Below are 21,437 nucleotides of genomic sequence, written 5' to 3'. Positions count from 1 at the left end.
GGCATGCTGCTCCAACCAACTGAGCCACCTGACCAGGGCCACTTGCACCAGATTTTGACTTAGGGGCTAGTTGTAAAAAATAAAACATGCAGTAAACACACAATGCAATATACAGATGATGTATTATATTATTGTGTAACCTGAAACCCATATAATTTTATTAACCAATGTCACCCCAATACATCTAATAAAAGAGAAAATAAAACAAACAGCAACATAGCCAAAGGGAAAAAAAATAAGTACATAAACTAAGTCCAGAAATGAAGCGCTTTCTTTCTCTTTGGAAGAGTCAACTATAGGATTGTTGGGGGAGGGGGGTGAACACGAAAAAGCGACTCCCTCCCGGAGAGTGTGGCTCAGTGGTTGAGCATCGACCTATGAACCAAGAGATCATGATTCAATTCCTGGTTCAGGGCACATGCCCGGGTTGCAGGCTCGATCCCCAGTGGGGAGTATGCAGGAGGCAGCTAATCAATATTTCTCACATTGATGTTTCTCTCTTTCCCCTTCCCTCCTCCCCTTCACTCTCTAAAAAAATCAATAGGAAAATATCCTCTGGTGAGGATAAAAGAAATTAAAAAAGTATTGACATAGAACTTTTATTAAACTGGAATGCTGGACATGAAAACATTAAACAAATAATGAATATGGTAACCTGTTATGAGATTATACTACCTGCATGACACAGCAATATACTTTAGAGACATTATTACATTTATTCCTCACAGTGACTTTTTGTTGGTCCTTTCAATAAAATAGCGGGAGGGTGGGAGTGGGGGTGGGGGGAGGAATGGCCAAATATCTTCCTTAAGGTCACTCAACTCATAAAATGTGGACCCAGGAATCCAGCATTGGTTTTCTGATTTCAGAGTTTTTTTCTTTCCCTCATATTATTACAACCCAAATTTAAATAATTTTGAGTTCAGAAATGAATATTCAGGAGAAAAGAAGTATGGGTGAGTTGGAAGTAGTAGGGAGGAAGTAAGAAGCAGTTAAAAATATGCCTGTTAAAAGAATTAAGAAATTGACAAAGCACAGTGCTAGCAAGGTGTTTTCACCAATGAGTATTTATTAAAAGCCAGGGTGCACCAGGCACAATTCTTGTCCAGTAGGCTAATAGACACAAATGATGTAACCAATTCACTTATTAGCTTATCTGATTAAATAAAATACATTTCATAGAAATGATTATAAAATGCATTGCAGACAGAAACGGAATACCTTTCATATTACAGATATTACAGTACCTAAATAATTATTAATAAAAACCAGGCAACCCTATGGTAAATAGAAGTTATCAAACCACCGGTTATTTCTTTAGTCAGCAAAAGCACAAAAGCATTCTGTCGTTATGCTGAAATGGGTTTCAACATTCAATACAGACATCCTTTTTCAAAAGTAACATAGTCCACCTATAATCTTAAAAATTCCATGTTTTTCATCGTGTATCAAATCACATTATACTTTTTGGTTTAAAGATTAGTTTTGGTTTCGAGTAAGCTTATTTAGTAATTTCAGTCCCAGGTCTCACAGATTCTTGACTTGGGGCGGGTGAGAATCAGTTCATTACGTATTAGTTAGAGGGACAAAACAAAATGTGAATGGATGGTTTATTTGCTTTGCCCAATATTTTTGCCAATATTCAATTGAGAAATTAGGATACACAGATGATTTAAACCAGAACATAACAGTAGAAGGAAAAAAAAAAAAAGACAAAATGCTGGGGTCATTTCTTTGAAGCAAGCCTGTCCATTAGAGCTCCTTATTGCCTTCGGAGAGTTATGGCTAAATCTTCAGAGGGCCAGCTCCGGGCTGTTGGCACATGATCTATCCCTTAGCCTGAAGGCTGCGGTGTAGGGGAGGGGGGGAGGGACTGACAAGGCACATTGTGGAGTGTTTTCTGACAGTCACGATGGCCACCGAACCACAGTCGTTCACGAGTGTCCACCAGGTCCTCCCGAGATGGGGCTGGTTCCTTCAGGCAGCGACGCGGAACACTTCCTCAGAGAGTCAAGGTCAACTTTTATTGCACAGGAACCAGAATCATTCCCCTCCCCCCTTTCCTGAGCTGGAGGCCTCCAAGTGCGAATGTGGCTGGTGCCTCTCCGCTCGCTCCTCCGGCCAGCAGGGAGCACTTGCCAGGCGCCTCCGGGAGCACCTTCTTCAAAGGGAAGCGCGAGGTATCACATTGGCCCAAGCAGTCTGGTCGGTCAGTCGCCATTCTCAAGCAATTTCTGTAAGTTGTTCTGTATCTTGAAATAATAACAGAGAAGCTCCTGTTATGAAATAGAATGGGGTCTACTAAGGGCATATTTGCTATGGCCTATGTAGTGCTTGAGATTATTAAAAAACCCACACAACTACCCAGCGGCTAACTTTGGATCGGCACAAAGATAAAATGTCGGAAGAGACCAAGAGAAAACAGGAGGAAGAACTACACAGCTCAGGAGACACCAGGTGTGACCCAAAGCATTCGGACACAGCAGGGAGCTGGTCCTCACAGAGCCCATTGGATAGTCTGAGACAAACACCACATAACGTTTAAAGTTCCACCCAGCAGCATGGCTCAGTGGTTGAGCGTCAACTTATGAACCAGAAGGTCAGGGTTTGATTCCCAGTCAGAGCATATGCCTGGGTTGTGGGCTCGATCCCCGGTGTGGGGCGTGCAGGAGGCAGCTGATCAATGATTTTCTCTCATCGTTGATATTTCTATCTCCCTCTCCTATCCTCTCTGAAATAAAAAAATCTATTAAAACAATAACATTTAACTTTCTTATTAGATATCATACAACATTTCCCAGAAGATTGTGAATTTCACAGGGACAGGGACCATGCCATATCATTGGGTCTCAAGACTACAGTACAGGGTTGGGCATTAAAAATGTCCTTAGAAAATGTTTGTTGAGTAAACATTTTCTTAAAATAATTCAGAGCAAGACATTCTCACCAGAGAATGGTAGTAAGGAACACTGAGAAACAGAAGAGAATGTATTCTTTGGAAAAAGAGTCTGTGATGTCCTACAGGCACACGCAGGCTATGTGAAGAGGGAGGGGTTTAACACATCTGTGCCAGGAACTCCACGCATGCTCCCCTTCTCCACACACCACCACCACACAGGCAGGTTTACACAGGAAACCGAGGGCTAGAGGCTCTGGAGAAAGACCAGTTGCACAGACAGTAAAGGGAAGAGTAGGGATAAGGACAGAGGTTTGATTCCAGGATATATGCTCTTCCTCCTGTACTGTTCCACCACGAATGCCATTTCCAATACTAAGAAAATATGTATTTCCTTTTTTACCCACAAAAGGCATTGCCTTCGTCCTCCACATTCCTACTTCGTGTCTTCCCTACCCATCCCACAGGACAAAGATAAAAGCAGGAGTGGGAAGACAGAAAAAGAAATGATTAGATTCCACATATGAGTGCGATCATGTGATACTTGTCTTTCTCTGACTGGCTTATTTCAATTAGCATAATACTCTGGAATCCTAAGAACAAAATAAACTGGTGAACAAAACAGATCCAGAGAGACCAAAACAAGCAAGAGACTGCCATGCTTCGGAGGGGAGGTGGGGGGAGGGGAGGAAGAGACTGAGCAGTGAATGTATATGCGTACGAGCAGAGCCCATGGACAAACACAGGGAGGGGCTGGGAGTGAGGAAAAAAGGGGGACATCTGCAATATGTTCAAAAATAAAGATTGGGGAAAAAAAAGAAACCAAGAACTGATGTCCAAAATATATAGAACATTCCTACAAAGAAAAAAAAAACCCAAAAGTAAAACAAAGGGGATAATTTACAGAACAAAATCCAAAGGGCCAATAAATAAATAAAAAGATGTTCCCCTGTGGTGGTAATCAGGAAAATGCAAATAAAAACCATGACGAGACCGGAGTGCCCACTGTTGGGCTGGGTGCCAGGGGCCAGAATGGACAGAGATGCTGCCCCTGGGAAGCATCTGAAGATAGACAGCAGAGGATTGCTCCACCCATTAGGCAGGTGGAAAAGAGGAGGGGTTAAAAATTATTCTTAGATTTCCAACAAGGATGACGGAAGGGCCTTGAGGCCATGAATAGAAATCGGGAAGTTATGCCGGGAGCCGGTTCATCCTTGCTGTTTCAAGGGACCTGGCATAGATGGCATACTGTTCTTAATATGTTTGCTCACCTTCTTGGCACTATGTGTTTTAACCAAGGTCGCCTCTCTGAGAAAGGTTGTTTCCCCAAGTAGGGATTTTCCCCTGAAGTTAGGGAGGGAATAAAATCCCTTAACTAAGTGCCAGGCGGGTAATTAATCACTTTAACTACGAACAATCATGCTTAAGCTACATAATCTTTACTCCCTGGAATGGAGATAAGAAACACCCTAACCTTTGGAATAGAGATTTTTAGGATTGGAATCAACTGGTATAAATACAGTTGTAACAAGACAACAGGACGCAGAACTTAGAAGATAGAACTTACACAGAACCTAGAGACAGAAGAACTTCGCTGGAGAGAACATGGCAAAAGATCCTGGACAGAAACTGGCCTCAGAACCTAGAGACAGAACCTAGTGAGAGAACATGGCAAAAGATCCTGGACTGAACCTGACTACAGAAATTGGCAAGAGAACCTGACTAGAACCTGGTTCAGTAACCTGGCTGGAGAACCTGGACAGAACCTGGCTGGAGAACCTAGCGAGGGAACATGGACACAGAACCTGGCTAGAGAGCCTAGCAAGAGAACATGGACACAGAACCTGGCTAGAGATCCTGGCTAGGCTGCTGATCAACTGAACGCTGTCTCTGTGTATTCCTTCTTCGCCAACTCTGTCCACACCTTTGGGGACCCCTGGGCCTGCTGGGGTTGGACCCCAGCAAAGTTACAAGCAGAGCAGGTCAGGAGGCTTGGACAAGAACAGTCCCTGACGGAGGGTAGAAGGGAATTGCGGGTCCCGAGTGAAGGAGCTGAGACGGGGCTCCGGTTCCTGCCGCACAGGGCTGCCTGCAGTTTCACCAGCAGGCGGCGCTGTACCATCGCCCGACTGCCTCTGGCCAGAGGGGCAGACCGACCCCAAGGAACATGGGTGTGGCCTCGTAACTTTTGCTTCCATTCCTTAGAGTCAGGTGTGCACTTTATAACTTTTTAGAACGTCAACATATGCATTTGACTCTAAACCCACTTTTGTCTGTTTCTGCTTCAGGACAAAGGTTTCTCCAGGAACCCAGCATGGCCTCGTAGCTGAGTGGCGGGCCTCTGTCCGGGCTCCTGTTTTCCTGACTCTTTATAGAATGTGGTGTCCCAGCCAGGCCGGCAGGAGAATGGGAAGTAACACAGGCAAAGGCGGCAGGATTCTGTGTGCTTCTGGTCCAAAGAATTCCGGCATATGCCAGAGGGAGCAAGATACAAAATCAAAACCAGCCCACTCACTTGGTCCGCATAGAAGCCCAAACACTGGTCAACATTTCATGACAAAGAAAACTAAAAATTATCTAAAGTCTCAACAACTACCGTTGCAGAAAGGAAAATAATTCTGCTTGCTACCCCATACCTTCTCTAGGTTGATTTCGATTTAAAAGAGAAAAAGGTTTCAAGTCAGCCGGGAGATACAATGAGGTGATAGGAAGGATCCGGCATGCCCTGGTTTAAGGACAGGAGTTTGGGAACACCTTTGCTCTCCATACTTCAGTGGGTCAATGTTAGGTAACATTTGGTAAAGCAAAACAAACAGTTTGACTCCTTTGTAGTTCATGTTTCTCCCCAAGTAAGTGTAACTGCACTGTCATGGGAAGCTACTGGGCACTTGTGGGTTTGAACTGAACCCTTAACTCCCCGAACCCTTTCCTTAAGGGTTAGGGTGAGAACAAATTTTTAGAGGGGAAGGGATAAACACATTGACAGGATAAGAAATGTTAATCAGGCTTAACTAGGATATTTCTGGCATGCCTGGCTTTTTCTCCTGTTCGCTCTCCTACTGAGTTCTAAGAATACCAAGGGCATGAGGACAGGCCTGCCCCACAGCTGCCCTCATAGGAAGGTACCTTCAGTGGTACAGGCACATCAGTGCGCGGTCAGCAAGGACTAAGGCTGGATTCTGAGGGGCAGGAGAGCAGGGGGCTTCCAAGCACAATGGACGTCACACAGACCTGCTTCGGATTCCAGGTCTGCCGACTTCCTAGCCTTGTCTCCTTGCGCAAGTTAATAGGAACTTGGATTCTTCTCGGTCACATAGGAACAGGGTCATCCATCTCTCAGGGTTACGACAGGGAATGAATGCAGTAATTTGTGTGTGGCCACCGTGGGCCTGGGTGGAGGTGGGGCTGGGCTCTCGGTTGGGACACTCCCTCCTGGGTCCCTCCCCCAGCCCTGTGTCAGAGGTCACCTGCCCCTGGGCTCTGTGGCACAGAGAACTATTTCTAGCCAAGGAGGAAAGCCAGGAGACAGACCAACAAGGAAAATGAGATTGGAACCTATTTCTTGGTGGAAATAAAAAATGGTCTTTCACATTTACCATGTAATCCCCGGGCTGGGTTTGGCCATGTAGGCTGCTTGCTGCACACACCAGCAGGGTTTTAATGTGTAACCACTGATCTATGGCAAGCGGCAGGCCCCGCCACGGCTGCCCCAGCACGGGAAAGAAATCACCTTTTCTAGTTTCATGATGTTCGCGGTGAGCTCCCGGCAGAGGGCCTCTGCGTTTAACTGCACCTGCGACCCCAGGCTGGACGGCGCTGCCTGTCTGCGAGGACAGAGAGAAACATTACCACGTGCCGTAGCGGCCAAGACGGAAGTGGAAGAAACACCTCTGGCATGTACGTGAACAGAAAACCAGGTTATAGCAGAAGAGAGTGAGCATTTAACTTGTTCACATCAGAAAGGCCCCGCAGTAATCCACTCCAGACTGGATGTTTGGGGGCTAATTCTTAACAGCTCAGCTGGAAATCTCTGAAGCTATTTTTGTTTAAGTGGCTGCAATGTGCCTCGGCTTCCAAACAAAAATCAGACAATTATTCTCAAGCCCGTGGTTTCTTCAACCCTTTTTATTAGCTTCCAGTAACCACTCTATCCCCACTATAGCATCAATTTGCAAGAACTGTTGCTCTTCTCAGTTGTAGATGTAGCCACTGGTTGGCTGGCAGTGTATGGTCTTTGTAGTCATACAGACTGCATTTGAATCCTGATTCTATTTCAAACTGTAAGACATGAAGCTAATTATTTCTCTGGGTCTCAGTGACCTCATCTGTAAAATGGGCATAGCAGTAATAAGGTACAGTGAGAGAAAATTGTGTTTGTGCATGTGTGCATCCATTCTAATAGAGTCAACAGCACATGGTGTGTACTCTGTGTAGAGGAATCTCCCTACTTTTAGGACATTTGCTAAAAGTATGTTTCCTAATGTGGAATAACACTTTATTTTACTTTTTAGGCAGTACGTCAAAATCCTCATGGGAATGGGTTTAAAGGAAAGCGCTCTCTGTCTGAATAGGTTTAATTAGGTCAGGCATGTAAAATGACTGTGATGGAAAAATTTCACAGGCACCATCAAGCAATTACTAGTCACGTGGATCTTTATAGTGAGGAAGAGTTTTGTAAATAAATGGGCCAATACAGAGTTATCGGTGATCAGATGTGCTGAGTTACTTGAACTGCTTCTCTCCTATGAATGTCTTGACTCCCTGCCCTTTCAGCTAAACTTTCATGTTTTAATAAATGGGCCAAGGTCACAACTGAGTCTCAGGATAAAAGAACAAGATAATGTACAATTAGGCTTGTTTCTTGCCTCATCACTGGCAACACTATAGCAACTCAAGAACATGCAGTCAGGTCATTCATTCCTGGGACCTTCCCACCTCTGTATTCCCCATGTATACACTTAAAATATCTCATACAAAATGTATGCTTAATTAATATTTGCTAAGAAGGTTGCTAGCCAAAACCGGTTTGGCTCAGTGGATAGAGTGTCGGCTTGCAGACTGAAGGGTCCCAGGTTCGATTCCGGTCAAGGGCATGTACCTGGGCTGTGGGCACATCCCCAGTAGGAGATGTGCGGGAGGCAGCTGATCGATGTTTCTCTCTCATCGATGTTTCTAACTATCTTTCTCCCTTCCTCTCTGTACTCTGTAAAAAAATCAATAAAGTATATTTAAAAAAAAAAAAAAAAAAAAAGAAGGTTGCTAAACTCAGGTCAGACATCCTACTAATCTGAATAGCAAGCAGATGCTAGCGCAGGAGAGACATGTCTTACTCAGCGTGATGGGTGTCCATAATGGAGGTCAGTGACCCCAGCTGCTCCTCCAGGGTGTTAATTCTGTATCGCATGTAGAAGGTCGAGAAGATTAGCGCACAGACACTGGAAAGGAAAACGAGAAATCTCAGTGGTCAACGGCCAGGCCCTGATGTTCACAAAATAAACTCAGAGACAGCCCTGGTTGGTGTGGCTAAGTGGTCAGATCGTAGGCCTACACATACAAGGGTCTTGGGTTTGATTCCCTGTCGAGGGCACATACCTGGGTTGCAGGTTTGATCCCGCTCATTCGGGAGGCAACCAATCGATATCTCTCTCTTAACATGAATGTTTCTCTCTCTCTACCTCCCTCCCTCCCTCCCTTCCTTCCACTCCTTCTCTTCCTCTAGAAATCAATGGGAAAAATATTTCAGGTGAGGATTAACAAGAAAAAACAAAATAAAACAATAACTCCGAGGCAAAGTATTTTCTAAAACAACTTGGCCAAAGAGATTTTAAAAAAGATCTTTCTTCAAAGGTAGATGCTTGTCACAAGACTTTAGAGCTATCAAGGGATTTAAAATTCTTTAGCCCAAGTTCCTCAACTTACAAGAGATTCTAATAGGCTTTCCCGGGCCACCCCCGAGGCTCCTCCTTCCCCTGGCGCTGCCTCCCTCACTAGAAGGGCCCGGCCCAGCCTGTGAGTGCCCAGTCTTGTTCTCTGGTGACTCACAGATTCCCGCTTTATCTGGAAACCAAACTGGGCCTGTCCTCCTTGGTGTGAGGAAGAGCCCAGAACTGGGTCCGGCTATTTTCAGAACTACTGATTACAGACTGGAAGTGAGGGGGAAGTTAAAAAGTCAATGCCTATGTTTTCAATCAAGGGGATGACATTTTCAAGTCGTTTTGGCCTCTAGCCAGAGAACATGGGTTGGATGAAAAATAAACAATCAGGACAAAGATGCTTCATTGTAATTTCCCAGCCAATAGCATTCACTCAGCCCTTAGTCCTCTGCTGGATTTGGCACAATCAGTTTGCTTTTCCTTTCTCCCTCTTTTCACTTTTTAAATGAGAAAGGGATGAACATGAAAATGTGACCGAAGCTGCAATAGGAAACAAAAACCGTGGAAGAAAAGATTTGGGTCCCATTAGAGACAACTGAGATTTACAGGGGCTCTTGGCAACATGAAAAGATGATTCCTTTCAGAACTGAATCATTTAAAAAATATATATTTTTATTGATTTCAGAGAGGAAGGGAGAGAGAGATAGGAACATCAATGAAGACAGAGAACCATTGATCAGCTGCCTCCTGCATGCCCCACACTGGGGATGGAGCCCACAACCTGGGCATGTGCCTTGACCATGAATCAAAACCTGACCTTCTGGTTCACAGGTCGACGCTCAACCACTAAGCCATGACATCCGGGCGAGAACTGAATCATTTCCTGAAGTCATTTCTAGTAAATTCATTTACTTACACAACTGCATAGAATATAAGAATATGGCGGAGAGTCGGACGATTCTGAGACTTCACTTTGTGTAAGATTCCAATGGATTCTGACTGACCTGTTGAGTAGAAAACAAAAAGTGACAGTTTTAAAACACGTTCTTCCAGCAATATTGCTATGGGGAAGAGGTACTTGAAACAGATAATTATTCCCAAGTATAGAAATCAAGGCAAATACTAACAGAAGCTTCCCGGTGTCATTTTAACCAGTAGCTACAATTCCTTCCAAATGTTCCCTTCAGTCCATACTTACTGAGGGCCCCTCTGCATTAAGCATTGTTGGAGGGAATGGTGAATCATCTAGATACCATCCTTGTCCTCATACCAGTACAACTGGTAACTGGTTATTAGAATAACTTGTGGCCCAGTGCACCGATTCGTGCACATTGAAAGGAAATTAATTAGAAGAAATATTTTAATATTGCTATTCTCCCTTTCTCTATAATAGAAGTGTCAGAGATGAAAGAATATTAGTAAAATGTTTATGAAAATAACAACTGATAAATTGATTAAACTTATTCTAATATCTCCCTGTATACCACATTAAAAGTAAAAACACTTTCAGAGTGCTTGCCTAATTTCCCTTGTGATGAAGTATTTAGAACTTTAACTTTAACGTCACATGCTCTTCAAACTCGAGAGAAAGCAACATATAACTGACCATGTGCGAAAACGGGTTTAGGTAGGAATATTCCTACTCTGTCTAGAGTTTGTCCTTGTGATTTAGTAATAGTTATCGCAAATGCTGGCATCATGGGAAACTGTCTTTGAATTAATTTAAATGGGAGGCCAGTGTCAGATGGGGACAAATCATTTCTTGGAATCAGAACAACCTCTCCTTAACTCGCAGATCCAGTTAATACTTCAGCTTCGATTATGTTAGGTCGCAATCTTTTGATAATAAACCATTACAAAGACCCCATTTACTATTAAGATTTCTCAGTAGCATGATGATTGCACGTACTTTCAATTTTAATTTATGACACGGCATTCCCGAAGGAGTAATACTAGTAAGCAATTCGATGAGAAAATTTTCTTTTCAGCATCATCTGTTGAATCGATGGAATCATCACTCAAATATGTGTGAACATCTCCATTGAGTACATCCAAAATTTCTTCATTTAATTTATGAATGTGCTCATTTTGAGGACAAAGAATCTGACATGTAACAGTCATTCTACCACAACTATGTTAAAAAACAACCAAATTCACGATCAACAATGACAGATCAAAACACACATGTGCGATTGGTGCCAGTGAGAGCTTTATATGTATTGCGCATGTGCAAGTCAATGTTTATTTTTAAATTGCCAGTGGGTGTCATATGTACCAGTCATTCGGTTGGTCGGACGGCCGTAAAAGCCGATCACTTGGCCTTTTATATATATAGACTAGAGGCCTGGTGCACAAAATTTTGTGCACTCAGAGGGGTCCCTCAGCCTGGCCTGTGCCCTCTCGCAGTCTGGGACCCCTCGGGGGATGTCCACCTGCTGGCTTAGGCCCGCTCCCCTGGGGGAGCGGGCCTAAGCTGCAGTTAGACATCTTTAGTGCTGCTGAGCAGGCGGGAGAGGCTCCCATCACCACCGCTGTGCTGGCAGCCTGGCTTGTGGCTGAGCAGAGCTCCCTCTGTGGGAATGCACTGACCACCAGGGGGCAGCTCCTGCACTGAGCGTCTGCCCCCTGGTGGTGTGTGTCATAGTGACCAGTCATTCTGCTGTTAGGGTCAATTTGCATATTACCCTTTTATTATATAGGATAGAGGCCTGGTGCATGGGTGGGGGCCAGCTGGTTTGCCCTGAAGGGTATCCTGGTTCAGGGTGGGGGTCCTGCTGGGGTGCCTGGCCAGCCTGGGTGAGGGGCTGAGGGCCGTTTTCAGGCTGGCCACGGCTGCGGGCTGGAAGCAGGTATCTAGGATTTATTTATCTTCTATAATTGAAACTTTGTAGCCTTGAGCGGAGCTCAGGGCCGGCAGGGCAGGTGGGAGGCTTGGCTTCCTCCATTGCTGGGGGTAACCCAAGCCTCCTGCTCGCTCCAGCTCCGTGGTTGCTGCCATCTTAGTTGGGTTAATTTGCATATTTGCTCCTGATTGGCTTGTGGGCGTGGCGGAGGTATGGTCAATTTTCATGTTTCTCCTTTATTAGATTAGATTAGTACATAAGAAATAATTCATTAATTTGAGTTTTAACAGCATTTTTTTGAATCACAATCTCAAAGTATTCTGAATAACAGAGGGGCCTCCATGAAGGCTGTTCAACTTTATATCCCCCACAGTAAAGCAGAGGACTTAGCAATGTTAGTTGAATGAATAAATAAATTAATATGCAAAGACCTACAACAGGAAAGGGGGGGGGGATATGAAAGGCAGCCATGAAGTGAAATGTGAGGGCCCTTTAAAAATTACAAGCAGATCTTCCACCCCCTGCCCCTGCCCCCAATCTGCTCCTCACCGTGTGCAGGGAGACTCTTGGCTTTGCCTTCAGGTGCTCTGTTCATCTGGACATCTGTCCTCGTTGGCTTTGCTTCTCCTTTGGAGACACTGAGGACTGTCTGGGATTCTGTCACATGGAAATCTGTCAGGCCAAACAGGGCTGGATAAGTACTCTCCTCAAAACATTGAAAATGTAGTATCAACCACAAAAGCAAACCAACCTCTCAACGTGCACAATGACCAAGTACATAAATGGATCTTCTCCTAAGCTGGTTGAATGGCTGGGGATTCAATGATGGAGCAATTAAGTAATAAAATAATATAAGGACGGTCTGTCTTTACCCCACGGACTCATGGAGATGATTCAGCTGTAACAATGCATAATATTCTCAAAAGAGGGAAGGAAACAGTATGTTTCTCTCTTTCAATCAACCTAGTATTATGTTGATTTATGAGAAATTTATTAAATATGCATAAATGGAAATGGAATTTTACCACATAGGCACATCCGTGTGCTGGAACTTTCCCCAGATTCCCTTCCCAGTTGTTAACTAGGAAGACAACGGGTGTTTTGTGGTTGGTTTTGTTTGGTGTTTTTAAGGGGTGAGATGAAGATGTTTTGTGGAGAATGAAAAGTTAGTCAAGATACAGAACTTTCCAGACCTCTGGAGTTCTCGGACTCGGGCGTCTGCGAGCCGGAGCTGCTGTAGCCTCCCAGGTCTTGCCTCCTTTGTTGAACCACTCCATCCAGATCTGAGAACTCGTCATTGAAATCCTGCAGGGAAGTAATGACATGGAGAGAGGCCATTTCCCTTATGAAGAAGGCAGGCCTTTGCAGGCCCCAGCCTTTTTCCTTAGGCCTGACCTATAAAATAAGGAAAGGAAGGAAGGATTTCCCCAAACTACTGGGATTTTCCCTACAGATCACTGGGTATCTGCTTCCTGAAACCGAGATTCTTCCGGGCAGTTAGAATTCTATCAACAACAGTGGCCAACTTGCTTGAAACAACAAATGTCTAGAAAAACACTGGAATGCTGATGACTGAAAAGCTGCAGAAGCCTCACTTAACACTTTATAATGAGAAAGTGACTGATATAGACATATATAAAAGAAAAATGTAGACAGAAAGATCTAAATGCATGTTTGAATATGCAGATACAGAGAAAGGTATTCTTCAATTATAGTTTTTAAAAAAAGCTGTTGGATAATGATCAACATAATTTGATGAACAAGAATAGATTGATCTAGAGACAAATGGTAGGGGAGGGGGGGTTAGAGAGCAACCAATGGACACAGACACTGAGGGCTTGCCCGGGGTGGGAATGCCTGGGGGGTGGGGGGTGGGGGGTGAGGGCGGGGTCAATTGGGGAAAAAGGAGACATATGCAAAACTTTAGACAATAAAAGGAAAAAAAAAGGTATTGGAAACAGACAAGGGCAAATGGCTTTAACAAATTAGACCCTGAAAGGAAAACTTTAGTTTTTTTTTCCCTTCACTAAATCAAAACAGGGTCAGCAATATTACATGTAAATTACAGAAGCGTGATAAGGGAGTGGGAAGTAGGGGAAACGTGGAGTCCCAGCCATTCCCCCCACTTGCTTCGGAACCAAAGACCAGGCTGTCACTGAAACACGCTGGGAAGGCACCGTGGGCTGAGCACTCTACAGTCTAGTCAGCTGTCAAATGAAGAAGAGACTCGTCTTGTAAGCAAGTTGCCAACCTTCCACCTTCAACTAGCTGTCTTTGGGTCATTTCAATGTCATGCAAGATTTTCATAGGGAACGAAAATGGAAAAAATTCAAGTCTCTTCAACGTAATGACTATGTATTGAATGCCTGTCATGTATGAGGCAGTAGGCAAAGCCCCTTACACAGAAGATTGCACTTAACCTTCACAGCCACTTTGTGGGGTTGGCATTGTGCTAGATGAGGAAACTGAGGAGAGCAGTTACAGAGCCCGTCCGATGGCATAGCTCAGCGGGGTGGAGCCAGATTTCAAACCAGACTTGTTGGATTCTAAGCCATAGGCGCTTAATTCTATTTTGTACTACTTTTTAAAAGTTTTAGAAAAGGTTTTACAGAAGTTTTTTTTTTTTAAAAATTGAGATAAAAATTCACAACATAAAATTCACCATTTTAAGTGTACTATTTAGTCGTTTTTAGAAAATCCACAATGTTGTGGAACCATCACCACTATCGTGTTTCAGAACATTATTATCAGCCTGCCAAAAAGAAACCTTTACCCATTCCCAGTCACTCCCAATTTTCCCTCTCCCTCATTCTTTGGCAGACGCTGATCTAGTTTCCATCCATATGGATTTGCCTATTTGGAACATTTTGTAAAAATGGAATTATACAATATTGTGGCCTTTTGTGTCTGACTTTTTTCACCTGGCATGCTTTCAAGGATCATCCAAGTTGTAGTGTGTAACAGTAATTCATCATTACTTTTTAGGAAAAGAATATTCCATTGTGTGGATAGATGACTTTTTGTTTATTCATTCATCAATCAGTGGGCATTAAGTTTGTTTCCACTTTTTTGCTATTATGAATAACTAGAGGTCTGGTGATGGATTTGTGCACTGGTGGGGTCCCTCGATCTGGCCTGGGGAGATTGGGCCGAAAACAGCTCTCTGACATCCCCTGAAGGGTCCCGGATTGCGAGAGGGTGGTTCTCAGGTGACACACCCGGAATCGGGCTCCCTGCTCTCTGGGTCTGGGATGCGGGTGAAGCCGATTTGGGGCCAACAGTGCCCCAGCAGTGACCTAACCCACGGCCGATTCCATGAGGAATCAGGCTCCCTCCTCTACTGGTTGGAGTGTCTGCCCCCTGGTGGTCATTGAGCATCATAGCTACCAGGCAAACGGGCAAATGGTTGGATGGGCGCTTAGGCTTTTATATATATAGATAGCTATGATCATTCTTGCTCAAGTTTTTGTGTGAATATATTTTCAATCTTACTACTTTTTGAATAGCTCTCAAAAAACAAGATTTGTAGATCTTGAAACCATGGGCTCATACCACTTCACCAAAGGTATTTCAACATTTAACAATAATCAATTTAGGAATAATCAATTGAATCATATGGCTAGGACTCTCCTGGGCCAGCTTACACCATCACAGGTCTACATTGTGTACAAATGGGGGGACTTAATCCCCACAGGAGGTTTAGTTGGTAGTCAACAAAGTCTAAAGGAACCAAATAATCTCTACCTTTCACTTGGGCATTATAGCTTTCTATATATATATATAAAATTTATATTTATATATTGATTTATTGATTTCAGAGACGAAGGAGAGAAAGAGAGAGATAGAAACATCAATGATGAGAGGGTATCACTGATTGGCTGCTTCCTGCATACCCCCAACTGGGGATCAAGCCCGCAACCCCAGCATGTGCCCTTGACCAGAATCGCACCCGGGACCCTTCAGTCCACAGACCTATGCTCTATCCACTGAGCAAAACTGGCTAGGGCTATAGCTTTATTTTTTAGTTATTTCTAGGTATTGCTCATCTTCTCCATTAAGCTGGCTGTCAAGTCTTTGAAGGCAAGAACTAGGCTAGATGTTTCCTGATGTCCTTAAAGCATGTCCTAGCACGGAACCTTCAACACAGAAGACATCCAACTGTTTGTGGGATGAATCATGCCCCACCCCAAGTAGATTGGTGAATCCTTCTAAAGTAACACTGACAAGCAAACGAGCAAGACTTTATGAATATCTCTGGTGACCAGTCATCCCAAGGCAGCCCACTACCGGGTTTCTTTTTCTTTACAGGACAACCCTTCAATTCCTTGAAAAAAGTTTATGACCCCCTATGGTCATCCTCTTCTTCAGGACACAGATGCCCTGTTTCTTCGTCTTGTCTTAACTATTACGGCCCTAAGTTCCTCCTGCACCCTGGTCATGGCGGAAGGAGACGCGTAGTTGCATCACATATTCCCTTTCTCTTGCATTTAGACATTATGTAGGCAACTCACCAGAGGCAGAGATGAAGGGCGGTCTGTCCGGAAGCGGTCTGCCCGGAAACTGTTTTCAAGAGATGACGGGTTGGGACTGTTACCAACACTTGTATTCTGCAATGATTGAAACAAAATGAAACACCAGGTTAACTACGGGACTGTAAGAAGCACGGAAGACAGATGAGTCACGGGGGCTCGGCAATGTACTCACATCTAAGTGTCCACACACGGATTTGAGTAGTTTATAAGTGGAATCTCTGGAGAGGAGGGAGACAAATATGTACTGAAAACGAAACAGAGTAATTAATAACAGACACTGCCTGATGAGAAGGGAGTATTCAGACTTCAAACATTTCTTTGTATATCTTTTTTTTTCACTTTAAATGATACAGACCATTCTCTGGTCCATATCCTCATCCTGCTCACCCACACATTCAGTTCTTATTCTACTCCCGCACTTTTTTTTTATTTCTTTTTTAATTTTTTATTTTTATTTTATTTTTTTTTTTTTATTGCTTAAAGTATTACAAAGGGTATTACATATGTGTACTCCCGCACTAAAGGAAATATACTCCCCAACGATAGCAACAAAACCCTCAAACTCAATTGAAGTAATGGACAAACATAGAGAAAAATGAAGGCTCCAATACCCCGAGAAAGGCGCCCCAAATCAGCACCAGCAGGAAAAGACCTGGGCATTAAGAAAAGGCTGGTGATATGTACTAGACCCTCTCCACCTCCTTTTTTGTTAGCAATTCCTGAGGGTCTGCTTTTTCTGTGCTGACCTCGCTTTCCACTGAAAATTTCCCAGGGGCTCTAATAGGCTTGTTCTTTTTCAAGCCACTTCCAGTCCTTCTTGTACAAATATGGAGATTTCTGCAGAGGGTACTTGTGAGTTATGGGAAAGAAGTAAAATCAGAGCCAGACAAGTAATTTGGAGACCAATGACATAAGGAAAAATGATTTTACCCTAAACAGTATGCTGAGAAAAATATTGAAACTCACTCTTTCTCCATGTATTTGAGCCATAGAATCTTTCCAGGCTCACTTTCCAAATTTTGTGATTACCCCTTATTCAATTCACCCATTAAAGAAACTGATACAATTTCCAATACAATCTATATATATAAAAGCCTAAGCAACTGGCCGACTGGCCGGTAGGTATGACACGCACTGACCATCAGGGGGCAGATGCTCAACGCAGGAGCTGCTGAGCGACAGCAACTTTGCAGAGTGCCCTCTCGCACTCTGGGACCCCTGGGGGGTGTCGGACTGCTGGTTTCGGCCCGATCCCCGCAGGCCAGGCTGAGGGACCCCACCTGCTGGAGGGACCCCACTCACTCCGCAGATGCCCTTTGAGCCCCAGTGCTGCTCCAGGTGCGGCCAGCCGGGGAGGGATAATGGGAGGTTGGCTCCAGGGCATGTCTGGCCCATCTCACCCAGTCCCGCCCAACCAGCCACCTTCTAATTAATTTCCTTTCATGTGCACGAATCGATGCACCGGGTCTCTAGTATAATATAATTCAGTATGATATCCCAAAGTAGTTAACATTATAGGTTCTGGCATTAGCCAGACCCAGGTGTAAATTTTGGCTCTGACACGGAGTAGGCGACATTGGGCAAATTGTTTACTTAGGCCCTCTTAGCTTCAGTTTTCTTAACAATATCTACCCCCAAAAGGGTGGTAGGGTAGAATAAATGGGAAAACATAAGGAAAGTATTTAGCATATGCTTGGCAAGAAGTACTTGATGCTTAATAGCCATTAGTTTATCTAAATATTTTTTCAAAAATAGGTATTAACATATTTTCTAGCTCATCTTTCCCTCTTCAACTATCCAGTATGGTTACAAATGGAATGTGGCTTTTGTGCTTTCATAGAAATAGTAGGCAAAGAATTAAAAAATAATTTCAAGTGAAATATGGGTAACCAAAATATTCCACTCCCTCTTTCTACCCAAGCTGAAATAAACACCTCTCAGTGAAAATATTTCTGGTTGCACAAGACTGTAGCATCACAGCAGTCAACAACAGCTTGAGAATTCCCATACAGAAGTGGGATAGAGCCCAGCCCGTGTGGCTCAGTGGTTGAGCATTGACCTATGAAACGAGAGGCACCTGGCGGACTCGAGACCCAGTAGGGGATGTGCAGGGGGTAGCTGATCAATGATTCTGTCTCATTGGTGTTTCTATCTCTCTCTCCCTCTCACTTCATCTCTGAAATCAATAAAAGTATCCTATATAATAAAAGGCTAATATGCAAACAGAGTGAATGGCAGAATGACAGGTCGCTATGACGTGCACTGACCACCAGGGGGCAGACGCTCAATACAGGAGCTGCCTCCTGGTGGTCAGTGTGCTCCCACAAGGGGAGCGCCGCTCAGCTAGAAGCCGGGCTCACAGCTGGGGAGTGCAGCAGTGCTGGCGGGAGCCTCTCGGGGGTCCCTTGGGGGATGTGCACCTGCCAGCTTAGGCCTGCTCCCTAAGGGGTCGGGAGGGCGCAGGCCGGGATGAGGGACCCCCTAACTCTCAAGTGCACAAATGTCGTGCACCGGGCCTCTAGTATTTAATAAAAAAAGTGGCATAGTTAAGGCAACCTGGAAGCCAAGAGGGGCCAGGAACTGGTCTGAATTTGGGCGCGTATAACAAGCACACGTTTTAGGTATTTGGGATGCCTTTGGAGAGGTCCCATCTGAGGTTATGGGGCGGCTGGCCACCCCCACTGCAGGGACTCCTCAGTGTCACCCGCCCCACCCTGTCAACAAGGTGGGGATGGTGGTTGTTTTAAATCATGTTAAAGACACTGAACATCAACTTAGCCTGACCTAACAGATGTTAGGGAAAGGGAAGTTTGGAACAAATTTTATTTTTTTGACCTCGGTCAAGCAAATATAAATACGTCAGCGGGAAATTAAAAATTGGCAACAATGATATTAGAAGAAATCATCTTGTGAGGGGAAACAACACTACAGGCTAGGATTTTACAAATCAGTCTTACATATACTTGGTGATTCCGTGTGGGAGATAATGATATTTATGGTCCAGGGTCTTGGTCTCAGCAGGAGGGAAGGGAGAGCAGAGCAGGATGGAGCAAGGTGCCCTGCCCTGGGGCATACTCACCTTGTCTGTGACCGTCGCTATAATCAGGGCATTTGGCACCAGAAGCGCAGTTTTGGTTTTCTTTATCAGGGTTACGGAGAAAGCCGGAATAGAGATCTGAAACAGAAGCCCTGCATTAACACACTGGTTAAGACTTCACAGAACAACACTTCAAGTTTTCCTGTTAAAGGAAAAAACAGACAGATAACAAATCAGCAGCAGGCTCTCTGGGACCCATGGAAAGTCCATCTTAAAGAGTGGCCTGGGTGTGTCCCTGAGCTCCTTAAGCTGTTGTTTATGCAAAGCCAGGGAATAAATCAGGATCATCAGTCCCACTGAACAGCTTCCTGGGAAACCTTTATCTTTAGACTTGGGACTAGAATGCAAAATTTACATGCATGCTAAAGATAAGCCCCAGGCTCTAAAGAAGGTTGCTTTTGCAGGCTAATCTCCCATACCCCCCTCTCCTCTGTCTCAGGCACATGTGGGTAGGTAAAATGTTGAAAAGCACGGGTGAATAGAACCATCACTGGACAGAAAGTCTGGAACTTGAATTCTCAGCTCGGTTCTGTTACTGTCTGTATGACCTCCTCTACCTGATGAGTTATCCTTTCTAGGCCTCAGTTTCCTGATCTGTAAAATGGGGTTAGTTTTATCTACTTCCCAGGATGTTCTGTGGATTAAATGAGATAATGTATGGAAAATGCCTAGCACTCAATGACACTGTCCTTCATTTCCTCATTTGCCTCATGTAAAGAGGATGGGTGAAGTAGAAGAACTCTAATTTCTTTTCTGGTTCAAACAATAAAGAATAACAATGACAACTGTAGCAGCTACTATTAATACCTATTTACAGGTGATAATGCCACTTAATTATGACCTTCCTGTAAAGTAGATATTCTGAGAGATAAGGACATTTGTGTAGCGAGGCATATGACTTGCTTAAGGTCATAAATATAGTAAGTTACAAAGACAGAATCCGAACAAATCTTATCCTAAGTGTAGTTCTTTTTCCGTACAATATACTACAAGAATGTATCAGATGCCACAAAGAATAGTCGATGCTCCTGATACTTTTATGTTATAGCTGCATCCCTTCAACCCAGTTTGGTTTTCAGGGATCACATCACTTTGATCTCTGAAAACAGGGTTACACACACACCCACGGTAAAAAGAATATGACCTGAACCTCTCTCTATGTGCACCCACTCACTTGAACATGTATTTTGCAAAAATGCTTTATATATTCTGAAAGAGATCGAGGTCAATGGGGAAAAGGAGGTCCTTCAGTTAATACTGGCAATTTAAAGGAAGGAAATACCACGCTTTTTTGGTTGACTATTTGCATTCACACTTAGGTGGAATTGTTCTACTGTCCCTCCAGCTGTAGGTTGAGATGACTTTGGAAAAAAGATGCCACGATCTACTCAGACAGATGGCGATGTAAAAATGCGTCTAATTTTGTTTCTGAGCAGTGTTGAGGGGCTATAACTTAGGATTTCTTTTCATAATCTAGGGCCCGGAACCCCCTTCAGAAAGAGTTTTCAGTCAGTGGCTTCATGAGTATACAATGACAAGTAGATCACATGTGAGAGATAAAGTAGAAATAATAACCTTCAGTGTGAGCCCAGGTGGATTGTGATGCACACATTTAATTTTACAAGCATCTGAAAATACCGGTGGGCTAAAAGGCCCTGATTAAATTAACACTACACTTTATTAATCTTTTTTTTCCAGGGTAGGGTGTTTAGAAAGTCCTCTTCCTAGAGAAAATCGTGGTTGCCTTGAGCTCACATTGGATGGTGCTGGACCCAGGCCTGCTGGCAGGGAGGAAATTCCGCCACGGAGCTGAGCCCCATCCCCTTGAGCCATCCTTCCAGGGGAAGAAATGTACACGTCACTGTCCCCGTCCTATGTCCCCACTCTGCTCGTTTCCAATCTCCTGTCTCTTAGATATAGCACATGCAAAAGCAGCCCCGGTGTGGCAAGCCTTTAAACACAGGGTCACTCCTTGTACCTTTGGTCAGTTTTCTCGTAGATGGCCGTAGGATTTTGAAACCACTGGCAGAATCGTATGCGTGTGAAACGGCACATGCTGGCTTTGTGAATTCCCCTATCCTTAACAAAGGAAGACTAAGACTTCCTCACTAATGTCTTCACACCCTGCTGCTTCAGTGAGTTGCTGGCTCTCCCTGAACTCCTGACAGCATCTTTACCACCTCGAACTGGATGGCG

At 44.1% G+C, this 21,437-nt stretch overlaps 1 protein-coding gene across 5 annotated transcripts in view; it reads right to left on the bottom strand.

The window, feature by feature from the left end:
- Positions 1 to 1,048: 1,048 nt before the first annotated feature.
- Positions 1,049 to 21,437, bottom strand: part of GRAMD2B (GRAM domain containing 2B) — a 100,636-nt gene continuing 80,247 nt past the window's right edge. For 3 of the 5 annotated variants that reach the window (XM_036307948.1, XM_036307949.1, XM_036307946.1), the window contains 9 exons: positions 19,224 to 19,319; positions 16,317 to 16,388; positions 16,124 to 16,219; positions 12,806 to 12,917; positions 12,162 to 12,284; positions 9,686 to 9,773; positions 8,227 to 8,331; positions 6,627 to 6,720; positions 2,069 to 2,252 (listed from right to left, as the gene is read on the bottom strand). In XM_036307948.1, coding sequence (XP_036163841.1) covers positions 2,211 to 2,252; positions 6,627 to 6,720; positions 8,227 to 8,331; positions 9,686 to 9,773; positions 12,162 to 12,284; positions 12,806 to 12,917; positions 16,124 to 16,219; positions 16,317 to 16,388; positions 19,224 to 19,319 — 828 coding nt within the window. In that variant the 3' untranslated portion in view covers positions 2,069 to 2,210. Of the gene's footprint in view, positions 2,253 to 3,845; positions 3,959 to 6,626; positions 6,721 to 8,226; positions 8,332 to 9,685; positions 9,774 to 12,161; positions 12,285 to 12,805; positions 12,918 to 16,123; positions 16,220 to 16,316; positions 16,389 to 19,223; positions 19,320 to 21,437 lie in introns of all 5 variants that reach the window. The other 2 variants (XM_036307944.1, XM_036307945.1) reach the window with 1 other exon arrangement.

The sequence above is a fragment of the Myotis myotis genome, unplaced genomic scaffold (genome assembly GCF_014108235.1).
Source record: "Myotis myotis isolate mMyoMyo1 unplaced genomic scaffold, mMyoMyo1.p scaffold_m19_p_5, whole genome shotgun sequence".
NCBI classification, from domain to species: domain Eukaryota; kingdom Metazoa; phylum Chordata; class Mammalia; order Chiroptera; family Vespertilionidae; genus Myotis; species Myotis myotis.
The sequence above is the reverse complement of the archived record's forward strand: the minus strand, read 5'-3'. Positions and strand labels throughout refer to the sequence as shown.